The sequence below is a fragment of the Lethenteron reissneri genome, chromosome 3 (assembly GCF_015708825.2).
Source record: "Lethenteron reissneri isolate LAM-NWPU_2019-01 chromosome 3, ASM1570882v1, whole genome shotgun sequence".
Classification (NCBI taxonomy): domain Eukaryota; kingdom Metazoa; phylum Chordata; class Hyperoartia; order Petromyzontiformes; family Petromyzontidae; genus Lethenteron; species Lethenteron reissneri.
In genome coordinates, this window is record NC_083781.1 from 1,893,540 (window position 1) to 1,911,606 (window position 18,067).

General features: G+C 47.1%; 1 protein-coding gene across 1 annotated transcript; it reads right to left on the reverse strand.

The window, feature by feature from the left end:
* Nucleotides 1–959: 959 nt before the first annotated feature.
* LOC133345036 (protein flightless-1 homolog) lies at nt 960–17,674 on the reverse strand. Its single transcript, XM_061555418.1, has 9 exons — nt 17,539–17,674; nt 16,522–16,723; nt 10,514–10,668; nt 9,270–9,330; nt 6,923–7,051; nt 6,406–6,512; nt 5,151–5,256; nt 4,457–4,522; nt 960–3,772 (listed from the first exon to the last, which is right to left on the reverse strand). Exons 1-9 carry the CDS (start codon nt 17,664–17,666, stop codon nt 3,638–3,640), a joined length of 1,089 nt encoding a protein of 362 aa, XP_061411402.1. The 5' UTR covers nt 17,667–17,674; the 3' UTR covers nt 960–3,637.
* Between the last annotated feature and the right edge of the window lie 393 nt (nt 17,675–18,067).

The window sequence follows — 18,067 nt, forward strand, 5'->3', positions numbered from 1 at the left end:
CTTTGCTGGCCCAACCAGTGAGGACCGCTCTCAACTGCGTCCCAACAACAACACAGGGAAGGTGGTGTATATATTTCCTCCATAAGTGGAAGATGATGTACTCGCCAAACTGCGAATGCAGTGAGATGCAAACAATCGGGCGTAAATCACTGATGTCTGTCGATACAATACGCATATTCTTGTGAAACTAGCAGACTCCACTCAGCTACCCTGATACAACACGTGTACTCTGGTGGAACTAGCAGAATCCACTCAGCTACCCTGATAAAACACGTGTACTCTGATTGAACTAGCGGACTCCACTCAGCTACCCTGATACAACACGTGTACTCTGGTCGAACTAGCATAATCCACTCAGCTACCCTGATACAACACGTGTACTCTGGTGGAACTAGCAGAATCCACTCAGCTACCCTGATACAACACGTGTACTCTGGTGGAACTAGCAGACTCCACTGAGCTACCCTGATATGACACGCGTACTCTGATTGAACTAGCAGACTCCACTCAGCTACCCCGATGCAATGTGTACTCTGGTGGAACTAGCGAATTTTCTCATAAATCAACATATAAACACGTGTAACACACACGCCGTAGCTCACCTCCACCCATCTCTCTGAGCTCGTCTTAATGTTGTCCTCCACAAGCTCTCTGGTCAGGCAACCGAGGCCTTTTCGAAATCCGTCCATCAACCTCTGTGTTACGAGTGCTCACTTCTCTGGAACTCCCTCCTCCTGCTCGACCGTCCTGCCAACCACTTCCCCGTGATCCCAGACTCATGACGTCAAAGGTTGCTTTCTCTTCGTACAATGGGCCCAGTGCTACTGTGCGTGTTCAGTCTCTCCTCTCCTAATTCTGTAGAGAATATATTTTTGACCCTGCTGCACATAATCCACGTATCAGCGTTGCTCGCAACTCAGGCATTACATTTTACGAAAGATATACACCATATTCACGTGAAATATTTAAGCAATACTTTTATCGGATTAGCACAAGGACTTTGAATTGAATACAAAAATACATCCCAATTCACTCAAGATTACAAAACATATTTTATCCTAGGCTGGTGCGAATTCAAACGAGACCGTGGTTTAGGCTCCGACCACCATGGCCAGCCGTTGGACACAAACGCTACGCCCAGTCAGAAGGCCGAGGGCTTCAAATATAGATCAGGGAGACAAATTCAACCTATTCCCGAGTGGGGGAGGGGGGTCAGTAAATTCAGTAGCACTTTGTAAGATGTCCACAGTAGTTGGTTGTCCAAGGGAGGACTGGTGCTTGTCATAGGAATGTGCAATTTCCATCACTGACTCGGGGCTGCCAACAGTGATGAGCACTGCGCGAGCGTAGAGGCACTTTAACCAATATGTCCTTAGTGGAGTAGCTATTACCCACACGCTCTCCTGATCCTTGTTCTCACTGGTGACTTTAGTAATTTTGGCTGCAATGTGGCCATTGTCTCCAGCGATCCACCCAAGGTCTCCAGTATCCGTGGGGGAGCAGGGGGGGCGGCGAGGATAAGTGGACACGGCGTGACATGTCCCTTCATGGGCATTAGAATGCTTTTTAGCCACCGGCAGGCTGAGGGGTGAAGGTTCAACAGGTTCTTGACCTTGCCGTGTGATGGATCATCATAAACCGTGGATAACTGGGGAAAGGAGACCCGTGCTGAGTTGCACAATTGTAATTGTGTACTTCGGAATGAATGGCGGTCACAAAGCAACTGACATTTCTAGTAAACAATCGTGCTGTATAAGTATACGCGGGCCAAGGACTTGTTGGGAATGTTTCGAGCGGTGCCGCTGCAGACCTCTGGCAAAAGCTGGAGCCTCCAGTTAAAACGGTGAAATATCCCCACGAGTGCGAGCCGCGTCGCAACTTTCGCATGCCGCCCAACGCCCCAAGCTGAATGAGATCTCGGACAAGGGTCGGCTCACTTCCGTCTTCCCTCCAGGGTCCATAAATTGTGTACCATTTTGCGGCAAAAGTTAAAGAAAGCAACTGCAATACTGCATGAGCAGTGGTGCAAGAGCATATTGAACGAAAGCTGCGCGTAGCTTTCGAATCACAAGGAGTTCAATGAAGATATAACATTTTCACTTCAGCGTCAATGAAAATGAACTCCTGCATCTATAAGTAAAACATGTCTGCATGTTAAACTTCCGTTTGCACCGTACGTAGCCAAGCGTGCAAATCGGAGGTGCGGGGGAAGGACAACAAACAAAACACAAAAAACTGTTCGAACGCAATGAGTTTTCATTCTAGATTTAAAAGTGCACAACATCACCCGCATCTAATGAGTGGCCTCAATTAAATTGTGCTGTGGGAGTTACAGAGAAGCCCGCCACACATGTAGCTCATCCACAGATAGCTGGGATATACAAGGGCGATCCATTTATAGCGCCCCACTTATTTGTAATCAACCTTTTACTTTATTCTCAAAAGGCGTGATTGAACTGTTGTGAAATGATGGCTCTGTTATTATGTTAACAAATGGTTGTTTACCCAAGAGGGCTTCACCGAATCTCAGGACTCGTTTTTTCCAGAAGGTCCTGCCAATTTGTCACGGCAGGGGTCGGTGAGTGCCGTGTGTATACTCCAACCAAGTAATCCGCGGCAGAATTCCTCAAATTTGGCAAATTTGCACCATGACCGCCGGCACGCAATTGAATGATGTCACGGGATCCTTAACAATCACTGTGACGCATGAGGGCTTGTAAGTATTTCTACAATTAATAACACCTTGAAAGCGGTTGCCAGTTATATTCTTCATAATTTGCCAGTGTGGACTGTAGAGGAATGTGATCGAGCTGTAACTCACATGGTCGGGTTTTGCGGAAGAGGCCATCGTGCTCTGACACTTGCTACTAAATGTCCGGTGCCCAATCATTAACCAGGGCGGCCGCTAGATTCGAACGTGCGACCGCTGGACCCGAATGTGTGACCACTGGACCGTGTCACCTCGCGACTCACAGGGGAACAGGAAGGAAAGGTGGTAAGCGTCTTGGGATTGGTGCGAGACACGTATGCGGCCTTGAATTAAAATACAGTAGAACCCCTCTTAACGACGGTAATTGGTTTTATGAAACCGGTCGTTAAGTGATGTGGTCGTTAAGCGAGTCTAGGAAATACACGTTAATGGCTTAATTCCTTCCGATAGCATCGAAAGTTACCCTTTTTCACCCAAAAAACGGACTTGATAATATTTAAACAATGGATATTAATGCACAAAGATACTAACATTATAAACACATATTAAAGGAAACATGGTAAATCAATGGATTCATTAATATTTACTGTAACTAAAACAGCCCGTCGTTAACAGAGAAATAGTCGGTAAGCGAACACTGTGCTCTAGAGGCCTGTCGTTAAGCGATTCGTGGTTAACTGGGGTGGTCGTTAAGAAGGGTTCTACTGTATAGGTTTTTTCCCTTACCTACAACATCTCCCCTAGTATTTTAGTGGGGTAATTATAAATGGATCAACCTTTAAAAGGCATATAACGGAAAGAAGAGAGTTGTGAGCAGATGTAAGGGGCGAGAGGGAGCGACCGGGCCATTTTTATACTTGTTAGTTTGTTTTCTACGACCGCGAAGTTGATGTTTTTTTGCGAGCGAGCCCGGGGGCGCGTCACCGCTCACTCGCACTGCTTGCGGAACTCCCCCCACGCGTGGAAGCAGCGCGTGAAGTACAGCGTCTCGTTGCCCTTGCGCACCAGCTTGAGCTTGCGCGGGCGGCTCGTGTCCTTGCTGCGCATGTTCTGGATGTACACCTGCAGAGGCGACATCGCAGTTTCCATTGCCGCTCCTGCCGCCGCCACCACCAAGCACATGTGGGTACGCGTGGACTTTTTCAATTCATTGCGGGATGAGGGCCTTTCGATATGGGGTAATTTGACCATACTTCACCATGTCGGTCAGTGTGGGCTGGTGAAGGGCAAGCCCGGAGACAGTGGTGTGGAAGCATAGAAGTACAGTATCACAATGTATTGTGCCAAGCTGCCCACTACACAAGCCCCGCGTGTACGATTCAAACCTGCTGCGCAAGGTGGTCAACCCAACAGAGCACTATCCTGGCTCAAGCGTGCTTATCTTGCGAGATCTGAAGACATCAGGCGCTTATGACCAAATCACCACAGCTTGGCATATACAGTAAAACCTTGGATTGCGAGTAACTTGGTCTGCGAGTGTTTTGCAAGACGAGCAAATTTTTGTAAATAAATATTCATTTGATAAACGAGCGAGGTCTTGCAATACGAGTAGTACGTGTATACGCTTTGTCTGCCGAGCGTCACGTGATCACAACTGATATACGAGTGCTTTGGATTACAAATACGTTTCCGGAACGAATGATGCTCGCAATCCAAGGTTTGACTGAATGTTGAACTTCTTTTGCACCGTCCATAGCCAACCGAGCTACGGTGAGGAGAAAGGGCTGTGAGAGGAGTGGTTCTTACCTGAACGGCCTTCAGGCTTAGCTTGATCTCCACCTGGCTGGTTTGAGTGCCCACCCACATGTAGACCTACACAGAAGGAGCTCTGTGTTAGAGAGTCACTTGCAACACCATGTGAGACTAGGTTCTAAGGAAAGCTGTCTCGGGTGCGGACCAATCAACTTCAAGGACAGTGCATACATTATCAGAGTTGTGTTTTTTGTTTGCATTCCGACTGCAGGTATTGTGGTTAATGCAAACATGACTTCTTGTAAAAAAGGTGTCAGTTTTGTTGCCAAATAAAAGGGTAAAAAAACAATTATCATATGTTGCTACTGGCAAATGAGGTTCCAATGGTGAGAGAGAAGTTTGTGTAGTTTTGCAATTCCTCGTGCGATGAGGGATCACACACGACAGAGAGATTTACCATGTGGTCCATAGTTTGGTTTGCATGGCCACAATCGTACTCATGTGGTTGGCCTCTACAATGTACCTCTACGAGTCTCTCTGCGTGTCTCTATCGGTTCATTGATTGGTTTATAGTTTGTGTTGAATGGCCAGTCACACTGTGGCTTGTTTTTAAGGCACGCTTGAATTATGTGAAGTGCTATACAGTGTTGTTTGTCTCGGGGAATGAAAGCGACGCATCAGGTTTTGTGGTTGGCCGTGGTTTTCGGGAGGAGTGGTGCGACGCATTGGAGGGACGGCGTGGTGTTACCTCTTGGCCGTTGTCAAGCAGCATGATGTCGTCATCTGCCAAATCGTCTTGACAGAAGTCGGAACACTTCTCTGACACGGCAAAGTAGCCCTTCTCATTGGAGCATCTGGAACCCAAAAACGAGGACACAAGATAATGAATTAACCATAACAACTGCACACGCAGCTAAACACGCTGGTCTATCCCCATCTAGGGGCTAAACCTTAACCACAAGTACAGAGCATCGCTGAACCTTAAAGGGGAAAAAAAAGTAGAGCATCTTGGCATTCCGAGAGCGAGTCTGTGCAGTGTCCGAGTTGCCCTATGAATGATTTTTTAAGGCACTTTTTTCCCATGCTCAGAAATGAATTGGGTTTCATATCCTAAGCAGCTCTGGAATATTCGAAGACGATGAGAGCCTTCAGCCGAGCGTGCGGATGAGGATTTTACGTCAAATTAAAATGTCACTCCCTCCGGAGTCTGTCTGTCTGCCACGAATAATTGCAACCAAATGGCACGAGAGCAGCTAGAAACCCCATTCGCCACGCCTAACAAATGTCATTACAGCCATTACCTTCCAGTAAATTATTTAAGTGGTATCTGACATATGGTTAACGATGCTCGTAAAAAGGCGTTTCTTGCGTTTCTGCCCACTGTTGGAATAGAACCGAGCAGGTTTAGGGATCTGTCACATTGATGGATAGGTGTTAAACATTCATCAGCTAATAAGCTTTCCAGATTCATATTTCACACCAACATGCTGGAGTGCAAGCTCGCACACGCTGATATTTCGGCAAGGATTTTTCAATGTGGACTCCAAAAAAAAGATTTTTAGATGAGAAAGTCAATCCCCTGCACAATGCAGCCGAGTTCCTATCCTCTACAGCAGTGGTTCTCAACATCTCTGGGCCCCTGTCAACAATCAAGATTATTTTGTGGCCAACGGTGCGCCGATAACACATTTTTCTGAGTGAAAAAGGAATGTTTTTGTTGCTGTAATGTGTTCATTAAACAAATCCATGACAATGATCAACTTGCTTTTCATTGCCTAATCCGAATAGTTGATTAACGGCCAGTAAAATATATTTATTTATTTTGTGTAAACAAAAATTGTAGCGGACCACATCCGACGGCGGGCCTTGTGGACGAGCAGTGTCTGCACGGAGCACACAAAATACCACATTAGAGGGGAGCGCCACAGCCCTGGAAGAGCAAGCGGCCCCAGAAGAGCAGGGCTGCCCGAGCAGGTATTCACGCGCTCGGCGCGAGCACTCACCTGAAGAGGCGTGCGTACTTCATGTACTCGGCATCCTCCTCGTAAGGCTTGCTGCCCCCGATCCCCACCCAGAAGAAGTTCTCCGGCTCCTCTCCCTCGTCCACCACCTGCGGGGAAGGGGGGGGGCCCACGACAGGGAGGTTTGTGGGACAAACCCTGAGCGCCATAACGCATGCGCACAACCTTGCATTGAGAGCACCAGCCTCCAAATCAAAACATTTCAACGTTACGGCCACATTATTTTAGCCAGCGGCGGAACAACGAGACAACTGTGAACCAGTTCCATATTCGCCATGGAACCTCGTACCTCCGATTAGCATGGTTGGCTATGCACGTTGCAAAAGATGTTGAACATACATACATTTTTATGAATATACATTGTGATTGCTTTGTATGGGCTATCCACAACCGACCAGCGGAACAGTGTAAAGTATTTCTGGGGCTGCATCCTTCGGTCAAAAGCCACAGAGCGAGAAACACAGGCGGCTGCGGCACGACGGACAGCTGGAGAGCAAACCTGCTTGCTGTAGTCGCTGCTGAACATGGTGTTCATTATTTCCTCCGCCAGCTTGGCCTGATCTGGGTCAGCGGCACGGCCAATCCAGGCGTACACAATCCCTGGGCTGTCCTCGCTGTTGAAAGGAACCTGCAATGCATTTGTGCGACAAAAAAAAAAGATGCATTTGTTTATTCGCAGAAGCAATTGAGAAATGTCCTTTTAGCAAGTAAATGTTTATATCTGGCGTGGCGCACAGATGGTTGCTGTGGCCAGAACTACGCATCAAGACTGGACATCTTTGTCTACTCTGATGTCCATTATTACGCATGTTTATCCAGGAAAGCCTCAACGACTCAAGCGACTCTTTTTTGGGAGGATCTTGCCACCCCTCCTTCTCCCCTTGTTGTCCTCCCCACTCGTACTAATGCCTTCCCTGTCCACAACTCCCCATGGCCACCCATCATCAATCCACTCATCACATTTCCATCTCCGTTTATTCCACGCATCGTCACCACCACTTCATTTTAAATATAGCCCATCCACTCATCTCATTTCATCTCGCCAACCATCTTGTACCATAGTTAGTTTAATGTACAGCGCTTTGGTTAAGGTGATGAATATTTAAAATTAGTAATATACGGGTATTTTCTTTACATTTTGGTAAATGTGGATCGTGATGCTGGCACACAATGGCCTACTCTTGCGAATGAAGCCACGGGACTTTTACTGGCCACTGTGAATCAGACGCCGTGAATTTTTATGATCGATACACCCGCAGTAAGAATCAGGGCGGCCGCTGGATTTGAACTGTGAAGCTCTGCAACAAGCCGCGTCACCGTCCAATGTTGATGCCGCACTAAACACTGACATTAAAGTGAGTGAAGCAAGCTGAAGCAATCCCATGGCTCAGATGCCTGGCATTAAAGATAAATATTACCATCATCATCATCAGTGATAATCAGTCCATTGTAAGATGAAGGCCTTTAATGTAACAATCCACTTGTCAACTTCAGGCACATTCCCTACTTCGGCTGTTACTCCGTTGTTAGTCTCAACCACCAGTCATAATCCCTTCTTCCGATGTAACCCGTCATAAGCCCACTATTCTGAAGAACAAAGCTGTTAACTCCCTCGCCCGGTATGCAGGAGGTAATAGGTTCGATCCCGAGCCCGACGCTTTTATATTTGGAGCATGCAAATCTCTCCCCATGGGCGCGTGAATTTTTTTCCGGGTCCACCGGTTTTTCCCTCCACGTTTAGAATCCACGAGCGTCTAGAATATTTGTCTGCTATAGATTTCCACGTGATAAGCCACTTCGTTGAGCTATCATTTGTGGCCAGGTCGCTTCTGAAAAAGAGCTATACAGCTCAGTGGGGGCCTTACCTGATAAAACACATTTTTAGGTAATAATTTAACGAAGTGAAAATGTGCCATCGACCGTGTTTTCGGCGGTTTAGCCAGATAGTGCAGCTCTATTACGTGCATACAGCGAGGGAGGGGGGCGAGGGAGGGGGGCGAGGGGCCCTGCCACTCAGTGAGAGATCAACTGGGGCATGTGTAGCGGAGGGAGTTCAGATTAAAGTACACTTCAAAGGTAATACACTTTGATCTTACCTAGTGAGTAACTATGGAGATAAATGGGGATTAAAAGCCACAATGTTTTTTACATGCAGGAAAACTCATTTGACTATAGTTTCTTATACTCTTTGGTTCTTTCGGTAAGGTCACGTAGCTGGAAATAAAAATAAAACAAATCACGACGTTACGATTGCAACACAAGCAGTCGTCATCAGGCAAAGGAGTCGGCCTCTAAAGGCAAACTGTTTATAAAGATTTGGGGATGGGCCTAGCCCAAGTGTATCAACAGCACCAGGAGCATGGGCGGTGCACGAGTGCCAATGCAGCAACAATGCCAATGCAGCAACAATGCCAATGCAGCAACAATGCCAATGCAGCAGCAATGCCAATGCAGCAACAATGCCAATGTAGCAGCAATGCCAATGCAGTGGGCGAGAGAGCTGCCGTGGCAAGAGGTTATATAGGTAAGAAATTCTCCATTACAGTGTAATTATTCACATATACATGCATTCGCTTTTATCTGTGGTATGCATGAAACATTGCAGTTCATCTTGCCGGCAAGCAAGATTCTTGAGAACTGCTTTTTGTGTTTAGTTTGTTGTTCTTCCCCCGCACCTCAAATTAGCACGGTTGGCTACGTACGGTGCAAAAGAAGTTCAACAAATATACATACACAGACGTTGTTGTGCGGGCAGACAGCCCGCGGCAAGCAATGGCTGCGGTTACTCTGCAGAGACCACGCAGAGCCGCAAGCACGATAGCGGCGTGGCCTGCGCCAATACGCACCTTCAATATGTAGCAGAATTCCGAGTTGAGTAGACCTGCGTCCGTATTCACTTGAATGGACCTACAGCGGGACACATAATTATTGACGACAATTTCACCTAACCAACCGGCCTTCTTATCATCTTCTCTTTCTCAGCCACAAGTCCCACTGCTGCATGGGAAACAGCTGCTCGGGTTTTCTCTCCCCGTGAGCTTCTATTCTGCACCTCTTCTCTCATACACTGAGAGTGTCATGCTGCCAGCTATGGCTGTAAATTTGGTCGTACGTGTATATCGTTTATTGTTACATTTTGAATCACAGTTCCTATGATTACTGTTGTTACATTGTTTTTATATATTTATTTTGGTAATTCGAAAACATATGGTTAATCTAAATTGTATCATGGTTGTTATTGTTGGCTTGCACCACATTGGGATTTTTACACACAGCGTTTTAAAACATTTTTTTATATTTGCTGGTTTATTACAGGATGTTTCTGTTACGCGTTGTCGCTTTAAGATGTTCTGTGTTCATGTTTTGTTTGTTGCGGTTGCACCAGACTTAAGAGCCACATGGCTCACAGGGCTATACCTAATAAATGAACTTGAACTTGAATCATCACATGCACCGTCCCCGTTTCTCTTTCCACTGCCTCCTCCCATCCCCTGCCCGCCTCGGGCTCCCTCTGCTCCCTCCACCGGTGGCATCTCGACAGCCCTTCTCATTGCGTCATCTCTGCCTCTTCTCAACACGTGCCCAAGTGTGAGTCTCACCCCCCTGACCTTCTTGAGAATATTTAGTAATCACTACTGAATTCCTGCTTGCCTTTAGGAGGTATTGCCGACATTCATCTCATAATTATCATCTCCGTCCTTTAAGCACCCACTCAATCTTCATTCTTTCCTAATAACGACATCTCTGCACCCTCAAGCAGCACCGGCGGCATTTTTCTGTTTAGTTTTACTGGGATCTTTCTATCACGTATATTATAATACATCAAACCACTGTATTCTGTGCTCCTTCAATAGAGGAAGAGCAAAACTACGCAAACTCTCACGCGTAAAGCCCTCTCGACTTTTGGCATTTAAGCTCCTGAACACATTGGCCTACGTAATAACAGAATCGAGTACAATTCCACTTACACCTAACAGCAACCTCCACCCCTTTCCCTAATCTCCAGCCAACCTGCCTCATCTGAAGCCACCTACGCTGCAGCAGCAGCACGCGCAAGAGGCAGCGTGGGCAGGCGGGTGGGCGAGGGTACCGTGTGCACAGCGCGCTGCCGTTGGTGCGCAGGTGGAAGAGGCTGGGCTGCAGAGCGTTCTCCGTGGCGCGCCGCTTGCCCCTGTGGATAAGGAACTTGCGCTTGAAGTGCGACAGGAACTTGAGGTTCTCCTGCTGCTGGGTCATGCGCACCACCTGCACTCATCACGACGCACGCACGGGCACAAGCGCATTGCTGAGCCGCCACTTGAGCCGGCACGAGTCCGTGGGAAGCGGCGACGCAGCGGGAGTGGCGGTATGGTGGTTTGACCGATGTACTGTCCTTCTCAGACAACCTCCGGTCAACTTAATAGATTGTCGTTGTTGGCGATGATGAACTGAACGTGCGTTGCGTCCTCGACCAATGCATTTCAATTCTCCTACAGCAATAATAACTATTATTGCGTCAATGTATTTTTGAAACGGAAAATTCCCATGTTAAAATCATAATTTAGATCATTCACAGCAGCCGCACCTTAACAACTCTGGTACCTCCCAGTTCAACCAGTCTACACAACAAAGGTTCATTCCTAGCAGCGGCTTCAGCCGCACCAACCTCACAATAATAATAATACAAAACTCCGATCCAGGTGCCTGCCTTGGCTCCTCCCACCCTCAACCAGTATATATACAGTGATACCTCGGTTCACGAACTTAATTTGTGAACTGACTCTGGTCGCGAACCGAATTGGTCATGAACCGAGGCACATTTTCCCATAGGGTTCAATGTAAATCCGGTTAATCCGTTCTGACCTTTTTTTTGGTTTTTGAAGCACAAAAATATGAAACAAATTACAATACACATTAGTACTGTACAGTATAGTAATGTATAAAGAGAGAACACTAACCTTGCTTGAGATGACTTCAGTAAGCACTCAAACGGGTGAACTGTACAATACAGTAAGTACAGTATTGTACAGTACAGTAGTACAGTACAGTACCAAAAAGCAAAAAGTCACTGAAAGTGTCTTCACAGTACTTCTTTCTGTGTCTCTTCTTCTCTCCACGATCTTCCTACAGGAAGTCACGACCATGTGACAGCCTGGAAATAGCATTAAAATGGCCGCGGCTCCTGTTCGTGAACCGAAGCGGAGTTCGTGAACCGGAGCATATTTTTATGAACTTTTCTGTTCGTGAACTGAGTTGTTCGTGAACAGAAGCGTTCGTGAACCGAGGTATCACTGTACAAGGACGGGTCCTCTTGGAATTTCTCTTACTTGATACAGCAATCGTGCTGTGACGGTTCCACCTGAAGACGGAAGCTTGTGTTGCCTCCGAAATGTCGTGATTTTTTATTTTATTTTACTTTTTATTAATTTAAATTGTTTACCTACGTGACTTTACCGAAAAAACCTAAGAATATCATTCATCAAGCTGCTGCAAGGGAGAACCATAACATGTCGATTCCCCTAAGAGAGGCCGGCCGAACACCCCAAGGAGATTTCGATTTAAAGCTTTCGTGACTGCAGGGATTCATCTTCTTGGTTTTTCGGTAAAGTCACGTAGAAGGGAAGTAATAAAATAATAAAAATAAAACATAATAAAACAATTCTCACGACGTTTCGGCCACAACGCAAGCAGCCGTCCTCAGGTGAAAACCAGGTCCGTCGAGGCGACAGAGTCTGAATGAAACAGCACACGGGCTTAGAGCATATATATAAGCTGGGCGCATTGACAAAGGAATTTGCATATCAACAGGAATTTAGCATATTTATGGGAAATGCAGGAATGTAATTAGTACTGCATATGCATGTGCATTATGCAGGATTAACAGCATCAAAGGGAGCTGCAGTTACTGCTGCTGCAGCAGTTGCTGCTGCTGCTGCAGTTTCTGCTGCTGCTGCAGTTGCTGCTGCACTTGCTGCAGTTGCTGCTGCACTTGCTGCTGCTGCTGCACTTGCTGCTGCTGCTGCACTTGCTGCTGCTGCACTTGCTACTGCTGCTGCAGTTGCTGCCTTATCCATTTTAATATAACACTATGTATTATTCTACCCACCCTAATGTGTATCATACTGCTATATGTTTACTGTACAATTACGACACCATACATTACTCTGCACACTGCACCATGCCAGTGAGTGGAACGCGGTCTGAAAGTCACCGTTAACGTGAACACAATCAGTTAAGATCCGAAATGGTTTATTACGTCCTTCCAATGATTGCTAAGCCAGAATCCATCTTCTCGGTTGAAATTGTCTCTGTGTTTGTATATGTGGATCGCCTCATGAACGAATCTCTCATGATAGCCAGATGGCTTGCAGAGAACCTCTGTCTTGGAGAAGTCAATGTCATGTGAGCCCACTGAATTGTAACAGTGATCTGCCACGGCTGAGGTGTTTGTCCTACCGTGTTTCAGGTCTGCCTTATGTTCACGGATGCGGTCCGAGACATGTCGTTTGGTTTCTCCAATGTAACTGCTACCACAGAGGCAACTTAGTTTGTAGACGCCAGGGTACTGTATGTCTGGAACCACATCTTTTACAGACGGGACCAGATCACGGATTTTATGTACTGTGTTGAATCGGACCTGGATCTTGTGTTTAATCAGGATTTTGGAGATCTGTTTTGTGACCCCAGCAATGTAGGGTAAGGTGATGGTCTTGAAAGGCTCCTCAACAGGATCCTTCTTGATGGTTGGAGTGATGGCTTTGCGGATTGTGTAGTCGGAGTAACCATTAGCCTTAAGAGCTTGGCGTACGTGTTTGAGTTCACTGGAAATGTGTTCATGGTCGGAGATGCATTGGGCTCTATGATATAGAGTCTTGATGAGGGAATTCTTCTGGGATGGATGGTGGTGGGAATCCGGTTTTAGATAAGCATCCGTGTGGGTGGCTTTCCTGTAGACAGAGTGGCTCATTGAACCATCAGGTCTCCTTTTGATTAAGACATCCAAAAAGGGTAGCTTGCCATCATTTTCGACTTCCATGGTGAATCTGATGGCTGGGTGTATGGAATTGATGTGGTCGAGAAATTGGTCTAGAGCAGGCCGGCCATGTGGCCAGATGACAAAAGTGTCGTCTACGTACCTCTTCCATAAGGTCGGGCGTAGAGTGGCAGTCTGGATGGCGTCCGTCTCAAATTTCTCCATGAAGATGTTGGCTACAACCGGAGATAGGGGGGAGCCCATTGGGATGCCCTCAATTTGCTTGTAGAAGGTTCCATTCCAGGTGAAGTATGTATTGGTTAAGCAGTGTCTCACCAGGGGGGGTACCCCAGCATTCAGTCCTTGATGAACCAAGTCTTCAATGATTGCGATGGTGTCAGGCACAGGCACCTTGGTGAACAAGGAAACCACATCAAAACTGACAAGCAGGTCGTCTGGGGACAGGGCAATCCCCTTGATTGTCGATACCAGGTCAGTAGAGTTTAGTACTGCAGAGGTGGTTTTTCCAGTGAAAGGCCGTAGGATTTCGGACAAAAAACGAGCCAGTTTGTAAGTGGGGGAGTTGATAGTAGAGACAATGGGACGAAGAGGTGTATCTTCTTTATGTATCTTTGGCAAGCCGTACAATCTTGGTGGCCTGGCTGCAGAAGGTTTCAACGAGAACTGTTTGGTCTGATCAATTAATGCGGTTGAAGCAGAAATGATGTTGTTGGTTTTGGAGACGAGGCTGTTGGTGGGGTCTCTTTTTATTTTTGTATAGCTGCCATTGAGCTAATTCAAAACGCGTTTTGAATTAGCTCAATTAAAAAAGAGGGATGACATTGTCATCCTCTCAGCCGACAAAGGCAATGCCACTGTCATCATGGACAAAATAGAATACAACAACAAAATTCAAGAACTACTCAACGATGGCAGCTATACAAAAATAAAAAGAGACCCCACCAACAGCCTCGTCTCCAAAACCAACAACATCATTTCTGCTTCAACCGCATTAATTGATCAGACCAAACAGTTCTCGTTGAAACCTTCTGCAGCCAGGCCACCAAGATTGTACGGCTTGCCAAAGATACATAAAGAAGATACACCTCTTCGTCCCATTGTCTCTACTATCAACTCCCCCACTTACAAACTGGCTCGTTTTTTGTCCGAAATCCTACGGCCTTTCACTGGAAAAACCACCTCTGCAGTACTAAACTCTACTGACCTGGTATCGACAATCAAGGGGATTGCCCTGTCCCCAGACGACCTGCTTGTCAGTTTTGATGTGGTTTCCTTGTTCACCAAGGTGCCTGTGCCTGACACCATCGCAATCATTGAAGACTTGGTTCATCAAGGACTGAATGCTGGGGTACCCCCCCTGGTGAGACACTGCTTAACCAATACATACTTCACCTGGAATGGAACCTTCCACAAGCAAATTGAGGGCACCCCAATGGGCTCCCCCCTATCTCCGGTTGTAGCCAACATCTTCATGGAGAAATTTGAGACGGACGCCATCCAGACTGCCACTCTACGCCCGACCTTATGGAAGAGGTACGTAGACGACACTTTTGTCATCTGGCCACATGGCCGGCCTGCTCTAGACCAATTTCTCGACCACATCAATTCCATACACCCAGCCATCAGATTCACCATGGAAGTCGAAAATGATGGCAAGCTACCCTTTTTGGATGTCCTAATCAAAAGGAGACCTGATGGTTCAATGAGCCACTCTGTCTACAGGAAAGCCACCCACACGGATGCTTATCTAAAACCGGATTCCCACCACCATCCATCCCAGAAGAATTCCCTCATCAAGACTCTATATCATAGAGCCCAATGCATCTCCGACCATGAACACATTTCCAGTGAACTCAAACACGTACGCCAAGCTCTTAAGGCTAATGGTTACTCCGACTACACAATCCGCAAAGCCATCACTCCAACCATCAAGAAGGATCCTGTTGAGGAGCCTTTCAAGACCATCACCTTACCCTACATTGCTGGGGTCACAAAACAGATCTCCAAAATCCTGATTAAACACAAGATCCAGGTCCGATTCAACACAGTACATAAAATCCGTGATCTGGTCCCGTCTGTAAAAGATGTGGTTCCAGACATACAGTACCCTGGCGTCTACAAACTAAGTTGCCTCTGTGGTAGCAGTTACATTGGAGAAACCAAACGACATGTCTCGGACCGCATCCGTGAACATAAGGCAGACCTGAAACACGGTAGGACAAACACCTCAGCCGTGGCAGATCACTGTTACAATTCAGTGGGCTCACATGACATTGACTTCTCCAAGACAGAGGTTCTCTGCAAGCCATCTGGCTATCATGAGAGATTCGTTCATGAGGCGATCCACATATACAAACACAGAGACAATTTCAACCGAGAAGATGGATTCTGGCTTAGCAATCATTGGAAGGACGTAATAAACCATTTCGGATCTTAACTGATTGTGTTCACGTTAACGGTGACTTTCAGACCGCGTTCCACTCACTGACATGGTGCAGTGTGCAGAGTAATGTATGGTGTCGTAATTGTACAGTAAACATATAGCAGTATGATACACATTAGGGTGGGTAGAATAATACATAGTGTTATATTAAAATGGATAAGGCAGCAACTGCAGCAGCAGTAGCAAGTGCAGCAGCAGCAAGTGCAGCAGCAGCAGCAAGTGCAGCAGCAGCAGCAAGTGCAGCAGCAGCAGCAAGTGCAGCAGCAGCAGCAACTGCAGCAGCAGCAGAAACTGCAGCAGCAGCAGCAACTGCTGCAGCAGCAGTAACTGCAGCTCCCTTTGATGCTGTTAATCCTGCATAATGCACATGCATATGCAGTACTAATTACATTCCTGCATTTCCCATAAATATGCTAAATTCCTGTTGATATGCAAATTCCTTTGTCAATGCGCCCAGCTTATATATATGCTCTAAGCCCGTGTGCTGTTTCATTCAGACTCTGTCGCCTCGACGGACCTGGTTTTCACCTGAGGACGGCTGCTTGCGTTGTGGCCGAAACGTCGTGAGAATTGTTTTATTATGTTTTATTTTTATTATTTTATTACTTCCCTTCTACGTGACTTTACCGAAAGAACCAAGAAGATGAACCCCAAGGAGAGTTGACGGGGACATTTGCTTCACCTCCATCTTTTTGCCGGGGAAGAGACTCTCGAACTTCTTCTGCAGGCTGAAGGTGAAGGTGAGCCAGCCCATGTTAGAGGCCTCGCGGCCCTGCCAGAAGTAGACGACGGACTGCAGGTCCTCCTCCATCTGGCTGTCCTGCTCCCCCGCCGCCTCCTCCTCCTCCGCCCCATCCTCAGCGCGCTCCAGCGGCACCCAGTACCTTGAGGACAAGGAAAAGAACAACGATGCCTGTCTTTTTTTTAATGAACCAACGTCAGCGGTCACATCGGAAGGCACACGATGCCTTGGTTTAGCATCAGAGTGCCGGGGTACATTCTGTGGCAGAGCATCTATCGCATGACGGGCGTGGTTCACGAGAGCCAGTTGTGTTCAGCACCATGTCGCACAAATGTGTCAAGTCTTGACATTCACACAAGCTGTGATACCAAGTTTAAATACTGATTGCACCAGATATTGTGCATATGAACCTAGAATCATAACTGGCTATGGGGTGGGGTGCTAACCACGACACCAGTACTTTCTGCTGATATAGCAGTTAATGAAACAAAAGCGAGATGCACCTGTACATGTACGCTGTTGTGCAGGTGTGTAGTGGTCAGCATTTGTTATTATTTTTCTGTGGTAGGAATAAAACATTGCAGCTCCTGTTGCAGTTCCAGGTAGTGTAGTGGTTCGGATGCTGCGCTATGAACCCGGCGACCCGAGTTCGATTACCGCTCACGGCCAATACCATTGACGATTATCTGAACTGGTCCTGGGCCTCCCCTAGGTCGACTCAGCCTCAAATGAATACCTGGTGTGGTGTGTTAACATCGCCACTGGGGAGACAAAGACGGCCAGGCGTGGTGCTGGCTACCCACTGCCCCTCGTGTACCGTGCCAGCCTTCATAGGTGCTCGCTAACAGAATTTGCCTCAAAAGTTGGTTGAAGCTTTACAGGGGATCTTTGTCTTTGCAGGCGCAAAAATGGATGTCTTGTGCACTTGTGTGTGTGGCTTTGCCCGTGTCTCCGTACCGGCACAGGAAGACATAGCAGTCGTGTGTGTGGAAGTGGCCAAACTCTTCGTCGGGTAGACGCACAAACTTCCTGCCCTCCAACACAAACGACTCCATTCCCTCCAGGTCCTCATTCCACTCGTCCATCAGCGTCTCAGCCTGAGGACAGCACAGCATTGTCAACTCGGTTACGGTGACCGCAACACGATTACTGCTCTTATTACAGCATCGCACAAAGGTCGGTGCGGCACACATTCAATAACTATGCCGCTGTACGTGCCAAAGTACTACACGTAAGACAGCCCCACAAAAACACCCACCTTGAATGTAAGGTTTACATTATACAGCCTCTACTCACTAACAACACAGTGTCGTACACGTGCAGACAACAAACGTGCACAACACGTCAAAGCGTCACACACAGTCGCATGGGAAGTTGGCGTGGGTAGAGGAATGAGAGTGTGCGAGTGAGTCAGTGTGGTGGGTGTGGGTAGAGGAGTGAGAGTGTGCGAGTGAGTCAGTGTGGTTGGCGTGAGTAGAGGGAGTGA